Source organism: Leucopleurus acutus (assembly GCF_964270905.1).
Source record: "Leucopleurus acutus genome assembly, chromosome: 5".
Taxonomy (NCBI): Eukaryota; Metazoa; Chordata; class Mammalia; order Artiodactyla; family Delphinidae; genus Leucopleurus; species Leucopleurus acutus.
The window spans coordinates 11650226-11671275 of record NC_139147.1 but is presented as its reverse complement, the minus strand read 5'-3'; the positions used below and the strand labels follow the sequence as shown (position 1 = coordinate 11671275).

General features: G+C 43.6%; 1 protein-coding gene across 2 annotated transcripts in view; it reads left to right on the top strand.

The window, feature by feature from the left end:
* Window positions 1-21050, top strand: part of IFNGR2 (interferon gamma receptor 2) — a 35246-nt gene that overhangs the window by 2509 nt on the left and 11687 nt on the right. The window contains exons 2-3 of one of the 2 annotated variants that reach the window (XM_082840426.1): window positions 12354-12472; window positions 19233-19441. In XM_082840426.1, the coding sequence (XP_082696552.1) occupies window positions 12447-12472; window positions 19233-19441 (235 nt within the window). In that variant the 5' untranslated portion in view covers window positions 12354-12446. Of the gene's footprint in view, window positions 1-12353; window positions 12487-19232; window positions 19442-21050 lie in introns of both variants that reach the window. The other variant, XM_082840425.1, reaches the window with a different exon arrangement.

Sequence of the window (21050 nt, the reverse complement as noted above, 5' to 3'; positions counted from 1 at the left end):
CCTCACCCATATTTTGAAGTGGGTAAGAGCCCCATTTTACTCCCTGGGAAACCAAACCATCCTTTATAGGAAGAGACAAATGGTCTAGGTAAATAAGCTGATGTCCAGTATTTACAGATGAGAGCAGCTTCCTGGTTATGGGTGAGGATTCAGGGAATGTCTTTTTGACTTCTCCTCATCTGCAGGGAGGTGAGATCATTGATGTTCATCATAATGACCCATCCATGGGAAGATTCTGAAGGGTGTTCGATTGTCAAGATTAAATGATTAGGGCTTCCCTGGTGGCACAGTGGTTGAGAGTCCGCCTGCCGATGCAGGGGACGCGGGTTCGTGCCCCGGTCCGGGAAGATCCCACATGCCGCGGAGCGGCTGGGCCCGTGAGCCATGACCACTGAGCCTGCGCGTCCGGAGCCTGTGCTCCGCAACGGGAGAGGCCACAGCAGTGAGAGGCCCGCGTAATGCAAAAAAAAAAAAAAAAAGATTAAATGATTAATTTTGATGTTAGCAGTACTTTATTTTATTATCTGTGTGTGATGTGTGTTTATCAAACTATGCTGTTAAGACCCAGGAGAAACTATTCTTAAAAATGTATAAAATCTCAAACACCTGGATCCAGGGTGGATCGGAGGTGGCCGGTTGGGGCAGGAAGATGGAACAGAAGGAGCTGTGGTTGTGAGGTACAGAGGACACACTTGGCACCTCCCTAGGTTATCTCTTCTTACCATTAACAGTTAGTGAACCATTGCCCCAAAGACCGTGGAGAAGCAAGTAGAGTGGGGCTTTGTACACGCTACTTAGGACTGTGAGCTTTTATCTTGTAGGAGCTGGGGTGTCATTAAAGGCCTGGTGTCCACCTCCAGGGACTGTATTAGTTTCCTGTTGTTGCTGGAACGAATGACTACCAACTTGGCACCTCAAACATGTTCGTCGCCTAACTAATTGGCCATCAGGCGATTTTGCTGTAAAAGATAAAATAACTGGTTGATAGTTTGGTTTCAAGCGGTTGAAACGTGTCAGCGTTTCTTCCAGTTAGTGAAGTTACTGATGACTTTATCGAGCTGACCGATGATGATGATTTTGTTTCTGATTTTGAAACACACTACCCTGGAAGAGAAAGAGACCAATGGCCTTAAAGGTGCAGCGTTGAACCAACGTTTCCCATAGAACTAAACGTTTCTCAAGGGACATGTGACAATATGCCAAGACCACACAATAGCGTAGAGGCTTTCACAACGCAGTACAAAGCTCAGTTACAAACATGCATCCCAGTGTTCAGAAACTGACACCTCGCTTAATGCAATATGAAATCTTAGTGAAAAAGAGAAAGCATGAAACAAGTCAATAAGCACAAAACAAAACAAAACAACGTATAATATGATGAACGAAAGACTTTGAAGACAAGGGCTTTGTAAAGCCCACAAAATAAAATCAGTTGTTTGCGCAGCATTGCCATGCATCTACACACATTTCCAATGGATTCAAATATTTTGTATTTTGCAATAAAGTCTTCTAAGTTTTGTCATCACTTTTCATGTTTTATTATGTCTTATGCACTCTCTTTTATTTTTCATTATTTTACTTTTTAGAGCTAAATCGCCTGATGGCAAATTAGTTATTTGGCAAAAATGTTTGCAGTGAAAATGCTGTGGCAAAAATGTCTACGGCAAGGAAGCTTATGGTGAAGATGCCTAGAACCAAATTTAGTGTCTTACAGTTCAGGAGGTCAGCAGTCAGATGCAGCTTTCACTGGGCTAAAATCAAGGTGTTGCAGCCATGTGCTCCTTTCTGAGGGTTCTAGGGGAAGAATCACTACCTTGCCTTTTCCAGCTTCTAGACAAACATCCTTGTGGTGACATCGGGTCCACCCAAATACTCCAGGATAATCTGTTTTTAGGTCTTCTGATTTGGACCCTAAATTTCTTTCTTTTTTAATTTTTTTAACATCTTTATTGGAGTATAATTGCTTTACAATGGTGCGTTAGTTTCTGCTTTATAACAAAGTGAATCAGCCATACATATACATACATCCCCATATCTCCTCCCTCTTGCATCTCCCTCCCTCCCACCCTCCCTATCCCACCCCTCTAGGTCGTCACAAAGCACCCAGCTGATCTCCCTGCACTATGCAGCTGCTTCCCACTAGCTATCTGTTTTACATTTGGTAGTGTATATATGTCCATGCCACTCTCTCACTTCGCCCCAGCTTACCCTTCCCCCTCCCCGTGTCCTCAAATCCATTCTCTACATCTGTGTCTTTATTCCTGTCCTGCCCATAGGTTCTTCAGAAACTTTTTTTTTTTTTTAGATTCCATATATATATGTTAGCATATGGTATTTGTTTTTCTCTTTCTGACTTCCTTCACTCTGTATGACAGTCTCTAGGTCCATCCACCTCACTACAAATAACTCAGTTTCGTTTCTTTTTATGGATGAGTAATACTGCATTGTATATATGTGCCACATCTTCTTTATCCATTCATCTGTCGATGGACACTTAGGTTGCTCCCATGTCCTGGCTATTGTAAATAGAGCTGCAGTGAACATTGTGGTACATGACTCTTTTTGAATTATAGTTTTCTCAGGGTATATGCCCAGTAGTGGGATTGCTGGGTCATATGGTAGTTCTATTTTTAGTTTTTTTGAGAAACCTCCATGCTGTTCTCCATAGTGGCTACATTACATTCCCACCAACAGTGCAAGAGGGTTCCCTTTTCTCCACACCCTCTCCAGCATTTATTGTTTGTAGATTTTTTGATGATGGCCATTCTGACCAGTGTGAGGTGATACCTCATTGTAGTTTTGATTTGCATTTCTCTAATGATTAGTGATGTTGAGCATCCTTTCATGTGTTTGTTGGCAATCTGTGTATCTTCTTTGGAGAAATGTCTGTTTAGGTCTTCTGCCCATTTTTGGATTGGGTTGTTTGTTTGGGGTTTTTTTAAAACTAAATTTATTTATTTTACTTATTTATTATTTTTTAGCTGTGCTGGGTCTTCGTTGCTTCATGTGGGCTTTCTCTAGTTGCGGTGAGCAGGGGCTACTCTTCGTTGCAGTGTGCAGGCTTCTCATTGCGGTGGCTTCTCTTGTTGCAGAGCACAGGCTCTAGGCAGACGGGCTTCAGTAGTTGTGGCACGCAGGCTCTATAGAGCAGGCTCGGTAATTGTGGCACACGGGCTTAGTTGCTCCGCGGCATGTGGGATCTTCCCAGACCAGGGCTCGAACCCGTGTCCCCTGCATTGGCAGGCAGATTCTTAAGCACTGTGCCAACAGGGAAGCCCCGGTTGTTTGATATTGAGCTGCATGAGCTGCTTGTATATTTTGGAGGTTAATCCTTTGTCAGTTGCTTCGTTTGAAAATATTTTCTCCCATTCTGAGGGTTGTCTTTTTGTCTTGTTTATGGTTTCCTTTGCTGTGCAAAAGCTTTTAAGTTTCATTAGGTCCCATTTGTTTATTTTTCTTTTTATTTCCATTTCTCTAGGAGGCGGGTCAAAAAGGATCTTGATTTATGTAATAGAGTGTTCTGCCTATGTTTTCCTCTAAGAGTTTTATAGTGTCTGGCCTTACATTTAGTTCTTTAATCCATTTGGAGTTTAGTCTTGTTTATGGCATTAGGGAGTGTTCTAATTTCATTCTTTTACATGAAGCTGTCCAGTTATCCCAGACCCACTTATTGAAGAGACTGTCTTTTCTCCATTGTATATTCTTGCCTCCTTTATCAAAGATAAGGTGACCATATGTGCGTGGCTTTATCTCTGGGCTCACTCTCCTGTTCCATTGATCTATATTTCTATTTTTGTGCCAGTACCTTATTGTCTTGATTACTGTAGCTTTGTAGTATAGTCTGAAGTCAGGGAGCCTGATTCCTCCAGCTCCGTTTTTCTTTCTCAGGATTGCTTTGGCTACTCGGGGTCTTTTGTGTTTCCATACAAATTGTGAAATTTTTTGTTCTAGTTCTGTGAAAAATGCCATTGGTAGTTTAATAGAGATTGCATTGAATCTGTAGATTGCTTTAGGTAGTATAGTCATCTTCACAATGTTGATTCTTCCAATCCAAGAACATGGTATATCTCTCCATCTGTTTGTATCACCTTTAATTTCTTTCATCAGTGTCTTATAGTTTTCTGCATACAGGTCTTTTGTCTCCTTAGGTAGGTTTATTCCTAGGTATTTTATTCTTTTTGTTGCAATGGTAAATAGGAGTGTTTCCTTAATTTCTCTTTCAGATTTTTCATCATTAGTGTATAGGAATGCAAGAGATTTCTGTGCATTAATTTTGTATCCTTCTACTTTACCAAATTCATTAATTAGCTCTAGTAGTTTTCTGGTATCATCTTTAGGATTCTCTATGTATAGTATCATGTCATCTGCAAACAGTGACAGTTTTACTTCGAATATGTTGAATAATAGTGGTGAGAGTGGGCAGCCTTGTCTTGTTCCTGATCTTAGTGGAAATGGTTTCAGTTTTTCACCATTGAGAGCAATGTTGACTGTGGGTTTGTCATATATGGCCTTTATTATGTTGAGGTAAGTTCCCTCTATGCCTACTTTCTGGAGGGTTTTTATCATAAATGGGTGTTAAATTTTGTCAAAAGCTTTTTCTGCATCTATTGACATGATCATATGGTTTTTCTCCTTCAATTTGTTAATATGGTTTATCACATTGATTGATTTGCATATATTGAAAAATCCTTGCATTCCTGGGATAAACCCCACTTGATCATGGTGTATGATCCTTTAAATGTGCTGTTGGATACTGTTTGCTAGTATTTTGTTGAGGACTTTTGCATCTATGTTCATCAGTGATATTGGCCTGTAGTTTTCTTTTTTTGTGGCATCTTTGTCTGGTTTGGATATCAGGGTGATGGTGACCTTGTAGAATAAGTTTGGGAGTATTTCCTCCCTCTGCTATATTTTGGAAGAGTTTGAGAAGGATAGGTGTTAGCTCTTCTCTAAATGTTTGATAGAATTTGCCTGTGAAGCCATCTGGTCCTGGGCTTTTGTTTGTTGGAGGATTTTTAATCACAGTTTCAATTTCAGTGCTTGTGATTGGTCTGTTTATATTTTCTATTTCTTCCTGGTTCAGGTTGTCCATTTCTTCCAGGTTGTCCATTTTATTGGCATATAGTTGTTTATAGTAAGCTCTCATGATCCTTTGTATTTTTGCAGTGTCAGTTGTTACTTCCCCTTTTTCATTTCTAATTCTATTGATTTGAGTCTTCTTCCTTTTTTTCTTGATGAGTCTGGCTAATGGTTTATCAATTTCGTTTATCTTCTCAAAGAACCAGCTTTTAGTTTTATTGATCTTTGCTATTATTTCCTTCATTTCATTTTCACTTCTTTCTGATCTGATCTTTATGATTTCTTTCCTTCTGCTAACTTTGGGGTTTTTTTGTTCTTTCTCTAATTGCTTTAGGTGTAAGTTTACATTGTTTATTTGAGATGTTTCTTGTTTCTTGAGGTAGGATTGTATTGCTATACACTTCCCTCTTAGAACTGCTTTTGCTGCATCTCATAGGTTTTGGGTCATCATGTTTTCATTGTCATTTGTTTCTAGGTATTTTTTGATTTCCTCTTTGATTTTTTCAGTGATTTCTTGTTTATTTAGTAGTGTACTGTTTAGTCTCCATGTGTTTGGTTTTTTTACAGACTTTTTCCTGTAATTGATATCTAGTCTCATAGTGTTGTGGTCAGAAAAGATACTTGATACAATTTTCAGTTTTCTTAAATTTTCCAAGGCTTGATTTGTGACCCAAGATATGATCTATCCTGGAGAATGTTCCATGAGCACTTGAGAAGAAAGTGTAATCTGCTGTTTTTGGATAGAATGTCCTTTGAATATCAATTAAGTCCATGTTGTTTAATGTATCATTTAAAGCTCGTGTTTCCTTATTTATTTTCATTTTGGATGATCTGTCCATTGGTGAAAGTGGGGTGTTAAAGTTCCCTACTATGATTGTGTTACTGTCGATTTCTCCTTTTATGGCTGTTAGTATTTGCCTTATGTATTGAGGTGCTCCTATGTTGGGTGCATAAATATTTACAATTGTTATAACTTCTTCTTGGATCGATCCCTTGATCATTATGTAGTGTCCTTCTTTGTCTCTTGTATTAGTCTTTATTTTAAAGTCTATTTTGTCTGGTATGAGTATTGCTACTCCAGCTTTCTTTTGATTTCCATTTGCATGGAATATCTTTTTCCATCCCCTCACTTTCAATCTGTATGTGTCCCTAGGTCTGAAGTGGGTCTCTTGTAGACAGCATATGTATGGGTCTTGTTTCTGTATCCATTCAGCCAGTCTGTGTCTTTTGGTGGGAGCATTGAATCCATTTACATTTAAGGTAGTTATTGATATGAATGTTCCTATTACCATTTTCTTAAGTCTTTTGGGCTTGTTATTGTAAGTCTTTTCCTTCTCTTGTGTTTCCTGCCTAGAGAAGTTTCTGTAGCATTTGTTGTAGAGCTGGTTTGGTGGTGCTGAATTCTCTTCGCTTTTGCTTGTCTGTAAAGATTTTAATTTCTCTATTGAATCTGAATGAGATCCTTGCTGGGTAGAGTAATCTTGGTTGTAGGTTTTTCCCTTTCATCATTTTAAATATGTCCTGTCTCTCCCTTCTGGCTTGCAGAGTTTCTGCTGAAAGATCAGCTGTTAACCTTATGGGGATTCCCTTGTATGTTAATTGTTGCTTTTCCCTTGCTGCTTTTAATCTTTTTTCTTTGAATTTAATTTTTGATAATTGTATTAATATGTGTCTTGGTGTGTTTCTCCTTGGATTTATCCTGTATGGGACTCTCTGCATTTCCTGGACTTTATTGACTATTTCCTTACCCATCTTAGGGAAGTTTTCAACTATAATCTCTTCAAATATTTTCTCAGTCCCTTTTTTTTTCTCTTCTTCTTCTGGGACCCCTGTAATTCGAATGTTGGTGCATTTAATGTTGTCCCAGTGGTCTCTGAGATTGTCCTCAACTCTTTTCATTCTTTTTTCTTTATCCTGCCCTGTGGTAGTCATTTCCAGTATTTTATCTTCCAGGTCACTTATCTGTTCTTCTGCCTCAGTTATTCTGCTATTAATTCCTCCTAGAGAATTTTTAATTTCATTGATTGTGTTGTTCATCATTGTTTGTTTGCTCTTTAGTTCTTCTAGGTCCTTGTTAAATGGTTTTTGTATTTTCTCCATTCTATTTCCAAGATTTTGGATCATCTTTAATATCATTACTGTGAATTCTTTTTCAGGTAGACTGCCTATTTTCTCTTCATTTGTTAGGTCTGGTGGGTTTTTCCCTTGCTTCTTCATCTGCTGTGTATTTCTCTGTCTTGTCATTTTGCCTAACTTACTGTGTTTGGGGTCTCCTTTTCACAGGCTGCAGGTTCGTAGTTCCTGTTGTTTTTGGTGTCTGTCCCCAGTGGCTAAGGTTGGTTCAGTGGGTTGTGTAGGCTTCCTGGTGGAGGCGAGTGGCACCTATGTTTTGGTGGATGTGGCTGGATCTTGTCTTTCTGGTGGGCAGGCCCACGTCTGGTTGTGTGTTTTGGGGTGCCTGTGATCCTATTATGATTTTAGGCAGCCTGTCTGCTAATGGGTGGGGTTGTGTTCCTGTCTTGCTAGTTGTTTGGCATGGGGTGTCCAGCACTGTAGCTTGCTGGTAGTTGAGTGGAGCTGGGTCTTAGCGTTGAGATGGAGATCTCTGGGAGAGCTTTCGCTGTTTGATATTACTTGGAGCTGGGAGGTCTCTGGTGAACCAGTGTCCTGAGCTTGGCTCTCCCACCTCAGAGGCTCAGGCCTGACACCTGGCCGAGCACCAAGACCCTGTCAGCCACACGGCTGTGCACGCCCTGCGTCCTCCTCAGAACCCTAAGTTTCATCCCCTCCCAAAGATATCTGTGTCCTGTGAATACATTAGGACACAGACATCTTTGGGAGGGGCCACTGTTCTGCCTACAGCAGGGTCAGACCATTGAATGCAGTGATCAGCATGGGGCTGGGCCCTCTGTTGCTGATCACTGAAGGCAGGGTCTGGGTATCGGGTTGCGGCTCGCCACCTGCAGAAGCAGCCATCCATCAGATCACCCTGAAATGGGCACGTCTTAAAAATCACACTTAGGCAGCAGTGTCTGGTTTGCCTTTCATTCGTGGTCCTGCATTTGCCCCTCACTCCATCTCTGGGAGAGATGGTATCATTTCATTATTCATGGGAAAACTGAGGCTCAGGTGGGGTCGTGGTAGGATCCCATGGCTCTAGGTGGCAGGATCAGGATTCCAGCCAAAGCCCTTTGTCCAGAAATTCTCTTCCCTTCCCACAGAGCCTTTGTCAACACTGTTGACAGAAGGTGCTATGGCCCTAAATATATTGACCCTTTAGAGCCATCCAGATAAGTCCATGGTCCAGAGTTATACCCACTCCCTGCCTCAGCCACTGAGACCAGAGAAAAGGCAGGACTTACACATAAAGCAAGGAAGAGAAAGAGAGACTGAGATTAGCATGGGTTTCGGGTGGACAAATGCAACACTGAGGACACAGAAACTGGCTACATAATCCCTGAAGCAACTCAGGCCGCTGGGCTGCAAGCCACTCGCTCCCCAGATTCTGCGTGCCTGGTCCTCCAGGCACTAGGGATGAAACAGCCCCCAAGTGTGGCAACACCCAGCCCTCCTGGAGCTCGCTGCTCTAGTGTTGGGGGAGACTGTCAGTGAGCTGCTAGCAAGGAGGAGAGGAAACGATCACGTGGTGCTCGCACTGTTCTCAGCACCGCATGTGAAATTAACCCACCCATTCCTCATAATAACCCTTTGAAGTCTGCACTGTTTTCCTTTCCATTTCGCAGGGGAGGCAACCAGGCACAGAGAGGGAAACAGCTTGCTCAAGGTCCCGCAAAGAGCGCGTGGCTTTGAACCCAGGCAGTCAAGTTCTGGAATCCATGCCTCTCACCACCGGGGTGTAAACAAAGGACGCAGGTGGTGGGAAAGCTAGGAGAAAAGGAAAGTAGGGATCGAGAGTCCCCTGCCCTGGGCTTCGTAGGCAGGAAGCTGCTCTGATAAGGTGGCATCTGAGCAGAGACATGAAGGGAGCGGGGGAGAGAGCCTGGCACAGGGGGAGAGAAGGCTCCAGAGAAGGGCAGCAGCAAGGGCAAGGCGAGGTGGGAGGGTTCCCGGCGCTTCCCAGGAACAAGGAGGAGGCCACAGGAGGCCGTGGAGGGACGGGCCTCCTGAGAGGCGTGCAGGGCCGCGGTTGAAGCTGTTGGTGTTAATGAGTGGGCAGCCTCTGGTACTTCACTGTGAAATCTACAGCCGTAAGACTCATTTTCTTCTCTGAATGTGGTGAGACAGGGGAGTCCAAGAAACTCAAATACGAGAGCAAAACTGCAGGTCCTCTCTCCACACCTCAGTAAAATGAAAGTTGAAGAAAGTGGAAGACTCATCTGGAGACCCCAGCTTTTCCAGAAGGCTTTCTTCTGGTCCACGTGCCAGTTGGGGTGGAAGACTTCACTGGTCCCCTGTCGCTCCCTTTCTCAGCTGAATGTTTAGACGGGGGAGAGGGTGCCAGGAGAAGGGCGGAGGGAGGGGGAACGCCTCTGGCCCCTCCCCAGAGATGGGGAGATGGGGAGGAGCCCTGGGGCAGGCCGAATAAGGGTCCCCAAAGGTGTCCACATCCTCATCCCCGGAACCTGTGACCACGTTATCTTACATGGCAAAAGGGATTTGGCAGACGTGATTAAATTAGGGGTCCTGAGCTGGGGAGATTATCCTGGATTATCGGGCTCTGTGGGCCCAGTGCAATCACAAGGGTCCTTGGAAGATGGGAGAGGGAGGCAAGAGAGTCAGAACCAAAGAGACGGCAGCACAAGAAAGACTCAGCCCAGCATTGCCGGAGGCAGAGGCCATGAGCCAAAGAATGTGAGCAGCTTCTAGGCAAGGAAAAAGGCAAGCTTCCAGAAGGAACAGAGCCCTGCCGACACCTTGACATGGGCCCAGTGAGACCTACTGCAAACTTCTGACCTCCAGAGCTGTAAGAGCATAAATCTGGGTTGTTTTAAGACACTACATTTGGGGTCATTTCGTTCAACATCAATAGGAAACTGGGGACTTCCCTGGTGGTGCAGTGGTTAAGAATCCACCTGCCAGTGCAGGGGACACGGGTTTGAGCCCTGGACCGGGAAGATCCCACATGCCGCGGAGCAGCTAAGCCCGTGCACCACAACTGCTGAGCCTGTGCTCTAGAGCCCGCGAGCCACAACTACTCAGCCTGTGTACTGCAACTACTGAAGCCCGCGCGCCTAGAGCCCTTGCTCCGCAACAAGAGAAGCCACCGCAATGAGAAGCCCACGCACCACAACAAAGAGTAGCCCCAGCTCGCCACAACTAGAGAAAGCCCGCATGCAATGAAAATCCAATACAGCCAAAAATTAATTAATTAATTATTTATTTAAAACTAGGAAACTAATATAGACAGTAGAAGGTCTCCGGTATGCTCTGATGGGTGCCCAGCCCCAACCAAGCACTCACCCCTGAGACCCTGCACATCCCTCCCTGGAAGCAGAACTTCATTTCTCAGCTTTGGCATCCACTGGGCTATAGCAGCCACAGTGAGCGGGATGGGCCTGACCAGGAGACCAGCCTCCCGCCATGCTGCGCCTTTGGCCCAGCTTCCATGAGGCCTGGTATGAGTTGGCAGCAGTGCTGGTGAGCTGCTTGAATTATGATCTAGAATGGAGGTCAGCCCAAGGTCATAGCTGTGAAGACAGTGGACATTCTGTAAGTAAACAAGTGGCCACAGACTCTAGGTAATGTACCTTTCAGAAGAGAGCAGCGGGCCAGGCTATCAGCTGATCCGGGCATCCTTCTTTAAGCTTGGATGCATTTACTGAAATTGTGTGGTTTGAGTTTCCTGCTTTGAATTCTGGAACGGCATGTTTTTCAAACTTTACTTTCCACCTCTGGGTGTTTCTCATTAATGTTTTTTTTTGGTTTTTTTTTTTGTCTGCTGCGTCGGGTCTTTGTTGCTGTGCGTGGGCTTTCTCTAGTTGCAGCGAGCGGGGGCTACTCTTTGTTGCACAGGCTTCTCATTGCAGTGGCTTGAGCACGGGCTCTAGGCATGCAGGCTTCAGTAGTTGCAGCACACGGGCCCTACAGCTCATGGTCTTCAGTAGTTGTGGCGTACAGGCTTAGTTGCTCTGTGGCATGTGGGATCCTCCCGGACCAGGGATCGAACCCATGTCCCCTGCGTTGGCAGGCGGATACTTTACCACTGTGCCACCAGGGAAGTCCCCATTAATCTTTAAATCTCAGAGAAAGTCTATCATTACGGTCTGTTTTCTAACTAGAGCAAAGGCTCCCGTGCGGGCAGCCTCTAGCCCAATCCTGTAAAGCACCTGTTTGGAGTTGTGTCTCCCAGGTCACCCTGAAAAGGGGGATTCAGATCTTGGTGGCAGTTCCCTGGGGAATGTGTTATGCTATCGTTTGTAGTTCTCAAACTTCAGTGTGCATGAGAATCAGCTGGGAAGCTTGTTGAAAATGCAGAATTCCTGGTCTGGGGTGTGGCCTGGGAATCTGCATTTTAACTTCAGTGCTTGTGATGTTGGGGGGGTCTTTGAGAAACACAGCGAGTCTGATGAAGCCCAGAAGACAAGTCCTCACCCTCCCAGGTGTCTGTGGGCTTTGCACGCCTGGTTTGGGGTATGTTTCTGTGTGTGTGTGTGTGTGTGTGTGTGTGTGTGTGTGTGTGTGTGTGCGCACCCATGTTTGTGGATGTTTACCAAACACTCCTTTGGTATAAGTCTGGGTCTAATGCATGTCAAGTAGTCATCAAGTTAATTTTCTCCACAGCCTTCTGCAGTCTACTGTTACTTATTCCTTACTCCTGACGAAGAAACAGAAGCCCGGGCTGTTAAGTTACCCACACTTACTAAACGTAAAACAGGCATTCTGGTTCAGCCAGACCCCATACCCAGGACCCATTCATAAGAACTGGAACCTGCAAGTGGAAAGGCATCCCCAAGCCCCCCTTTTTCCCACAGTCTGTGTCAGTGGTGCTGTCTTTAGTCAAAGGCTAAAGGAGTAGGGGAGAACGGGTAATACCAAAAACCGAGGTGTAATGGGAAGGAAATCCAAAAGAGGGGATATATGTATATGTATGGCTGATTCATTTTGCTGTTCAGTAGAAACTAACACAGCATTGTAAAGCAACTATACTCCAATAGCAATTAGTTAAAAAACAAAACAAAACAAAAAAAAAACCAAGGCGTAGGAATGGTCTGGTAGAGTGCATTGGAATATTTTTGTAATCGATTTTTCTCCTCTTGACCCTCCCTTTCTCTCCCGCCTCTCCCCCGCTTCTCTTATTCTCTGTCCCTGTCAAGACACCCCCTTCCAGCTGCCTGCTCCTCGAAACCTGAAGGTTCACCTGTACAACGCCCAGCAGGCTCTGAGCTGGGAGCCCGTGTCCCTGAACAATGACGCAAGGCCGGTGGTCTACCAGGTGCAGTATAAATAGTAAGCGACATTTCTGTTGGCATTCTTACTGGGAGCTGGGGTTGGGAGGTTGTTACGGAACCTGAGGCCAGCTGCCTGTTCTTGCATCTTGGCAGGATTGTAAGCAAATCCATGGGAAGCAGATAGTTCTCTTGTACTTTTTACATCTCCAAGGACAGAGATTTCACAACACCCCATGTATCTGAAGGCTGAAAGGACACTGGCCATCAGAGAACTCAGCTGTCTAACCACATGACTGCTTAGTTTGGTGAAAGTTGATTCATCAGTTTCAAGAGAAGATGTATAAAAAGCCTTGAAAGGGCAAGAGGCATCTTTTGGTCTTCATCTCTTTCAAGTGTCAAAATCTGGTTTATTTAGGCTTGTGGGCCAAATTTGGTCTAATAAGGAAGTTATTCATCTAATGAACTATTAATTCTCAGTTTCTAAGCTGGTGTTCCATTTTGCATTTTTTTCCGGCCCCTCATTCTGTCTCTCACCTTCTTTTCAAGCTTTTTTACAGTTTGCCATCACTTGATTTGCAGTATAGACACATAGGGGAAGAAGAAAGGCAAAATCCAAGTCCTTGTTTACCTTGTTAAATGAATTAAGTGGAGACTAAGTTAAAATTATTGTGGGAATTCCCTTGCGGTCCAGTGGTTAGGACTCCACTCTTCCAATACACAGGGCGTGAGTTCAATCCCTGGTCGGGGAACAAAGATCCTGCATGCCACACGGTGCACACACACAAAAAATTGTCGGCTAAGTCATGTTTAGATTACTAAATAAGCAAAATTTAAAAAAATAGGAATGCTAGGGGCTTCCCTGGTGGCGCAGTGGTTGAGAGTCCGCCTGCCGATGCAGGGGACACGGGTTCGTGCCCCGGTCCAGGAAGATCCCACATGCCGCGGAGCGGCTGGGCCCGTGAGCCATGGCCGCTGAGCCTGCGAGTCCGGAGCCTGTGCTCCGCAACGGGAGAGGCCACAGCAGTGAGAGGCCCGCATACCGCAAAAAAAAAAAAAAAAAAAGGAATGCTCAGTGCTTTTGAGAATGTGGCTGGTGGATGCAGTGCTGGATCAGGATCAATTATGAGCACAGCCCCCTTAGAAAATAATTCTACTCTTCACTTACAGTCGTAGGGATGTCCATGTTACTTTCATCCTAGGCAGACAATACGACCCCCCATCAGGAAAAAAAAACAAACTTTTATTCATGAAGATATACTGATACACTGAAGTGTCTATTCATGTCCATTAGCAGGAAGGTGGCAAACTGTGTCAAGTTTTAACTTATGGATGAACCGTTAGGTGACCAGTAAAAAGGGTAGTTATGTGTCACGTGACAGCAGGTGCAACTGTATGCGACATGGAATGAGTCTGTGGTCAAGAGCAGGCAGGCAATGTAGAAAAATTACAGATGGTTAATTTGTTAGAGGAGTAGTTTCCAGATGACTTCACTTTCATCGTGAACTGTCCATTGTAACAATACTTGCTTAACAAAAATAAATTCTGAACTGGGATTTGAGTACTATCTCTGGATCGCATTTATCTATTTCTTAAGTAATTATAAATTACAAACATGATCATCTGTAATAAAAGGACCAGTCCATGAGGACCGGCTACATAATTTGCAGGGCCTGGTGCAAAATGAAAACGTAGGGCCCCTTGTGCAAAAACTATTGGGAATTTCAGGATGGTAAAGCAGAGCTTCAAACCAGGTGCCCTCCTAGGAGTACAGCTTTGTGCCACTGCGCAGGTCACATGCCCGTGAAGCTGGCCCTGCTCGGCATTGAGTAAATATGGTATCCTAGAGCCACACAAGAAGATTTCAGTAAGGGGAAGTTACAGCTGATCTGTTGACTAGCATTCCTTAGCCTTGACTGGGGAAGTACATTTGTGGGTTGACAGAGCACCTCTAAATATTAGAAGTATTTGTTAAAGCCTTTGACAGTTTCACATCACAGACCAACCTGTTTCACTGTGTTCTCTATTCGGAAAGCATTTTGTAGATATTTTATCAGGTTAGAGGTTGTTTTGGGATGTGATGTGTTGAATGTGAATGTCCCTATTTGTAAAAGCTGAGGGGGTCACTGAAAACTCAAACAGAAGCTAATTTTGTTTTCTTTTCCAATTACAGATTTGATCATGGAAGAGGGCCTTTGCTTTTTTTGTCGGTTTGTTTCTAGGTACTTTAACATGTTTAGGACATTTTAGTTACATTAAATAATTTAATTTTGAGGGGGCTCAAAATTAAATTTTAAAAATTTTTAAAAAAATTAAAAAATGGGACTTAAAAGTTTCCATTCTGTTTCTCTCCAGTAAAACATCACTATAATTATAAATAAACGTGCCTCTGTTTTTTGACAGTCACAGTAGCAAAGCCAAAATTACATAGAGCACTTTGTGGGCAAATTTTAAGTTTAAATCAGAAGTTGCAGATCATGTGGCCTAAAGTCTGTGTTTGGTCACAGTGTTTAATTTTTTTTTTCCAATTAGTGCCAACATTTAAACATCTGGAGAGTTCACTTAAAAAAAAAAAAGAACCGAATTTCTGTTTTTCTTGAAAATAAAAACAGGCAGACAGCAGGGCCCTTTCTAGGTCACACCCCACTTGCCCAGTCTTCCCAATGCATTTTTTAAATTTCATTGTTTTATAATTTTAATAGCAATACATTTTCTTTATAGAAAATGTGGAAAATCCAGAAAAGTAAAAAGAATAAAATTAAAACAACCTGCTGTCCAAGAAAAATCACTATTCTCATTTTAGTGTATTTCTCTCTAGACATTTTTTTCTAAATACATGCAGTTGTTTGCAAATGTGCCAGCATGTGTGTAAGACTGAAACAAAACTGGGGTTATGCTTCTGGGTCCTGTTTCCTTTTTTTCTTTCCTTTTAACTTAATGTAGTTAAGCATGTAGCCACTTTTTTCATACAGTTATTTCTGTGTGAACATTTTTATTCTATGTTCTGTTATATGATGTATCACTCAGGATTTTTTAAACTTTTCCTCACTCATGAGTGGTATAAATAGTTGACAGTTTGTGACTGTTATAAGTAATGTCCTCAAACATAAACTGTGTCGGATTGTTTTCTTACATTTCTGGACGATGACTTGCTGGGTTCAAAGGGAAAAAACATCATTTTTGGAAGTGATGTAACAGAGGCTGGACTGTGAAATCATTGATTGCCCAGGTGTTTAACAGACATTTAGATGGTGGTTACTAGGCACCAGGCCCTGATCCAGGCACTTTCCTGGTGTCCACTGTTTCAACTGTCAGGACAACCCTGAGAGTCAGATGCTATAGTTCATCCCATCTTATACATAAGAAGACTGAGGAACAGAGAAGTGAAGTAACTGGGATTTGAACCCAGGTAATCTGGCCCCAGAGTCCATGTGTTTAATCATTATGCTGTTCTCCCTCTCATGATGAGGTTGCTTTCAAAATTAGGTAAAAGGGACAGAGGCCATCCACATGAGTACATTGCCAGGAGCCAGGACTACTTGCTGGGTAAGGCTCAGACTGGCTGATTCAACATAAGCCTGGGCAAGAGGGTGGGAGTCCAGACATGGGGCAGTGCCATGCTCGTGAGGCTGTGTCCATTTCATTATCCATTTAAATGGGGCCCACAGCACCTTATTTTTGTCCTTTGCAATTAGATGGGGAGGCCACCTTCCAGAACTCCACTTCCCCCCACCCCTGCAAACTGCTGACCTTCATGTGTCAGCTCTCATTTAAATTTGGATGGCTTGTGCCCTTTTAAACACCTTTTTTGAGAAACACTTTTAAAAAGTAGTTCTGAAATTCAGCGGATTTCTGTGTATTGATTTTGTAACCTGCAACTTTACCAAATTCAATGATGAGCTCTAGTAGTTTTCTGGTAGCGTCTTTAGGATTTTCTATGTATAGTATCATGTTATCTGCAAACAGTGACAGTTTAACTTCTTTTCGAATTTGGATTCCTTTTATTTCTTTTTCTTCTCTGATTGGCTAGGACTTCCAAAACTATGTTGAATAAAAGTGGCGAGAGTGGACCTCCTTGCCTTGTTCCTGACCTTAGAGGAAATGCTTTCAGCTTTTCACCCTTGAGTCTGATGTTAGCTGTAGGTTTGTCATATATGGCCTTTATTATGTTGAGGTAGGTTCCCTCTGTGCCCACTTTCTGGAGAGTTTTTATCATACATGGGTGTTGAATTTTCTCAAAAGCTTTTTCTGCATCTATTGAAATGATCATGTGGTTTTTATTCTTCAATTTGTTGATATGGTGTATCACACTGATTGATTTGCGTATATTGAAAAACCCTTGCATCCCTGGGATAAATCCGAAAGGGGCAAGCTTGGAGGTGAGGGGAGGAGATGGAACATGGGTGGTCAGTTCCCTGGAAAATCAGGGAGAGGGCCTTTTGCCCCAGTTCAACAGCTGGGATTGGCAGGGAGAAGGTCATAGTACCTTTAAGTATCTGTATAACTTAAAAAAAAAATCACTTACCCCCTTGTGAAGCACAGCACCCCCAGACTGAGAGGGGGTGCCTGTGGTTTGTGGTCCCTTTCCCCATTAGGGCCTGTGGCCCCAGGGCGTGGAGTATGGTGGGCGTCTTCTGTGGAATCCCTGGCCACATGTGGCTTTCATCTGGTCACCCGCCACATTAGCAGAAGATAAGTCTCCAGGCAGGGTCAGAAGTACACTTAGAAGCACATGTGTTGTGTGAGAGCTGGTGGCCGTGACCCCCCAGCCTCATTTCTCCTGTCTCCCCTGGCCTTGCTTTCCAGGCCAGAGTTGCTGTCCAGGGCACAGCCTGTCCCTAGAGGGGACAGTGCCTGCTGCCGCACTACTGAGGCTTCTAGAGCTACCTCCCTGCCTTTTCTCAAGTCAGTCACCTAACAGAGCTCAGAGTCAGCGAGTAGAATCCCACGTGGGCAGGTGGCATTGGGACTCTAGGGAATGCATTCTCACAAGGATGCATGGCCTTACATTTGGCAAAGTTTTCATGTGGCCAAGACTCTCTTTAAATGGGCAGCTATGGGGTAAAAACAAACTCTACACCAGCAGGAAGTATGGGTATGGTTTGTATGAACACAGTATCATACATATAACACCTATAACAGCCTAAGACATAGGCTACAGAGGCTGAGTTTGAAGCATTAAAATCAACTGTAGAACAAAACGGCAGAAAATGTTTGCAAATCATATATCTGATAAGGGACTTGTATCCAGAATGTATAAAGAACTCTTACAACTCAAAACTAAAAGGCAAATAACCCAATTAAAATATAGACAAAGGATTTGAGTAGACAGTTCTCCAAAGAAGATATGCAAATAGCCGATAAGCACATGAAAAGATACTCAACATCATTAGTCACCAGGGAAAATACAGCCACTTGGATGGCTACAATAAAAAAGGCATGGGCTTCCCTGGTGGTGCTGTGGTTAAGAATCCACCTGCCAATGCAGGGAACACGGGTTCGAGCCCTGGTCCAGGAAGATCCCACATGCCGCGGAGCAACTAAGCCTGTGCGCCACAACTACTGAGCCTGCGCTCTAGAGCCTGCAAGCCACAACTACTGAGCCTGTGTACTACAACTACTGAAGCCCGCGCGCCTAGAGCCCTTGCTCCACAACAAGAGAAGCCACCGCAATGAGAAGCCTGCGCACCGCAATGAAGAGTAGCCCCTGCTCACCACAACTAGAGAAAGCCCGTGTGCAGCAATGAAGACCCAATGCAGCCAAAAATAAATAAATTTATTTAAAAAATAAAATAAAATAAAAAAGGCATAATAACAAGTGTTGGTGACGATAAGGAGAAATTGGAACCTTCATACATTGTGGGTGGGAATGTAAAATGGTGCAGCTACTCAGGAAATCAGTTAAAAATAGAGTTACCATATGACCCGGCAAGTCCACTCCTAGGTATACACCCCACAGAACTGAACATAAGTTCACAAAGAAATTTACATGTGAATATTCTTAGCATTATTCGCAATAGCCAAAAAGTGGAGACAACCCAGGTGCCCATCAGCAGATCAGTGGATAAACTAAATGTGGTATGTACATACAATGGGACATTATCTGGTCATAAGAAGGGATGAAGTACTGATACATGCTACAACATGTATCACGCTTGAAAACATACTAAGTAAAACAGGCTAAGTGAAGGGCACTCGTCACAAAAGACCACATAGTTCATGATTGTATTTCTGTGAAATGTCCGGAACAGGCAAATCCAGAGATAGAAAGTATATCAGTGGTACCGTGCTTGGGGGATGGAGGAAGTGGAGAGCGACTGCTGTAGGTGCAGGGCTTTTAGGGGATGATGAACGTGTCCTGAAATGCATTGTGCTGAGGCTGCACACCCGTGTGAATTTACTGAAATCCATTTTAAATGGGGGTAGTGGTACCACTTTAAATGGGGGTAGCGTATGGTATGTGAGCAATGTCTCAATCAAAAACATCGAATTAAAATCTCATCTCTGGGGCTTCCCTGGTGGCGCAGTGGTTGAGAGTCCGCCTGCCGATGCAGGGGACGTGGGTTCGTGCCCCGGTCCGGGAAGATCCCACATGCCGCGGAGCGGCTGGGCCCGTGAGCCGTGGCCGCTGAGCCTGCGCGTCTGGAGCCTGTGATCCGCAACAGGAGAGGCCACAGCAGTGAGAGGCCCGCGTACCGCAAAAAAAAAATAATAAATATAAATAATTAAAAGCTCATCTCTGGGGAAACTGTTAATATGTGATCAAAGAGAGACTTGTGCAAAGTAAAATCCTTCTTCCCTTTGCAGCAGCACGAGTAGTACCTGGTATGACGTCAACAGAAAAGACAGCAGGGTGGATTGTACGAACCTCACCGGGACAGAGTGCAACTTTACCGCCAACAGCCTCTCGGAGGGCTTCCCACGGCATTTCAACATCACTCTACGCCTCCGAGCTAAGCTGGGGGACCTCGTCTCTGCCTGGGTAGAGGCGCCTTGGTTCGAACACTATCGGAATGGTAAGACGACTTGGGTACAAACTTCCTTTAACGTTTGCAGGTTTTCTTCACTTTCCTCTTCGCTGAGCGGTACTGACTCCACGCCCCTCCGTCCTGCCTCTCACCCTAAATAACCAGCACCCAGGTGGGTATGATCGTCAAACCCGAGTACTGACCACGGAAGCTGGGGCTAGGGGAGGGTGATTTGCTAGGCCTGGGAGTTGTCAAACCACAGCCTGCAGGTCAAAATCCTGCCCACCAACTGGTTTTTGTAAAGTTTTATTGGAAAGAAAATGTGTTATATATGTACAATGGAATGCTACTCAGCCATAAAAAAGAATGAAATAATGCCATTTGCAGCAACATGGTTGGACCTAGAGATTATCATATAAGTGAAGTAAGTCAGAGGAAGAAATATTGTATGATATCACTTACATGGGGAATCTAAAAAAATGATACAAATGAACTTACTTACAAAACAGAAACAGACTCACAGACATAGAGAAAAAACTTATGGTTACCCAAGTGGAAAGGTGGGGAGGGATAAATTTGGAGTATGGGATTAAGATATACACACTACTATATATAAAATAAACAACAAGGACCTACTGTATAGCACAGGGAACTTGTAATAACCTATAATGGAAAAGAATCTGAAAAAGAATACATGTATAACTGAATCACTTTGCTGTACACCTGAAACTAACACAATATTGTAAATCAACTATACTTCAATTTAAAAAAAAAAAGTTTTATCAGAATGCAGTTTCCCCATCTTTTCATATACCGTCTATGGCTGCTTCCAAGCTGCAACAGGCGAGCTGAGTAGTCGCAACAGGGGCTGCGTGACCAGTCAGAGCTTCAACTCACTCTGGTGCTTTACTGAGAAAGTTTGCTAACCTCTGTGCTGGAGGGAATACTAGCATATTGGCTTCACTGATCACTGTTACATGGCACAACTTCTTTTACGTTCAGGAAGGATTTTAGTTCAGCCTTGAACAGTACCTGGCACATAGGAGAAAATATCTGTGGAATGATTGAATGAACAGATATGCTCCCAGATGTTGGAAGGGAGCATGAGAGTCGTCAGACACTAGTTTATAGACGTGTTCCTTCAATTATTCATTTTTCACATGGTCAGCCATGCCTAATGTTTCTCCGGTGTCTATGCAAACACAAAGTATGGAACTTCATGGGATCCTGATTCAAATTAAACAAAGGTATAAGACAATTGGGGAAATGTGATCACTGTCTAGATCTCTGATGATTTATAAAGCAATTGTTGCTAATATACTTTAGGTGTTGTAATGGTATTTTGTTATTTTTTTTAAAAAGGCGGGGAGTCTGGTCTTTTCAAGATACATACTGAAGTATTTACAGATGCAATGATGTAATGTCTGAGATTCCTTCAGAATAATCCAGAGAGTGGGAGGGGCAAGGTGGTCCTTACAAGGTGGATGGGCACAGGAGAAACAAAACTGGTCAGGACTTGATGGTTGCTTTAAAGTTGGGTGATGAGTACATGAGCTTTGTTTACAGTCTTCTCTACTTTCTATATGTTTGAAATTTTCTGTAATAGAAGCTAAGAAAGGGACTTTCCTGGTGGTGCAGTGGTTAAGACTCCACACTC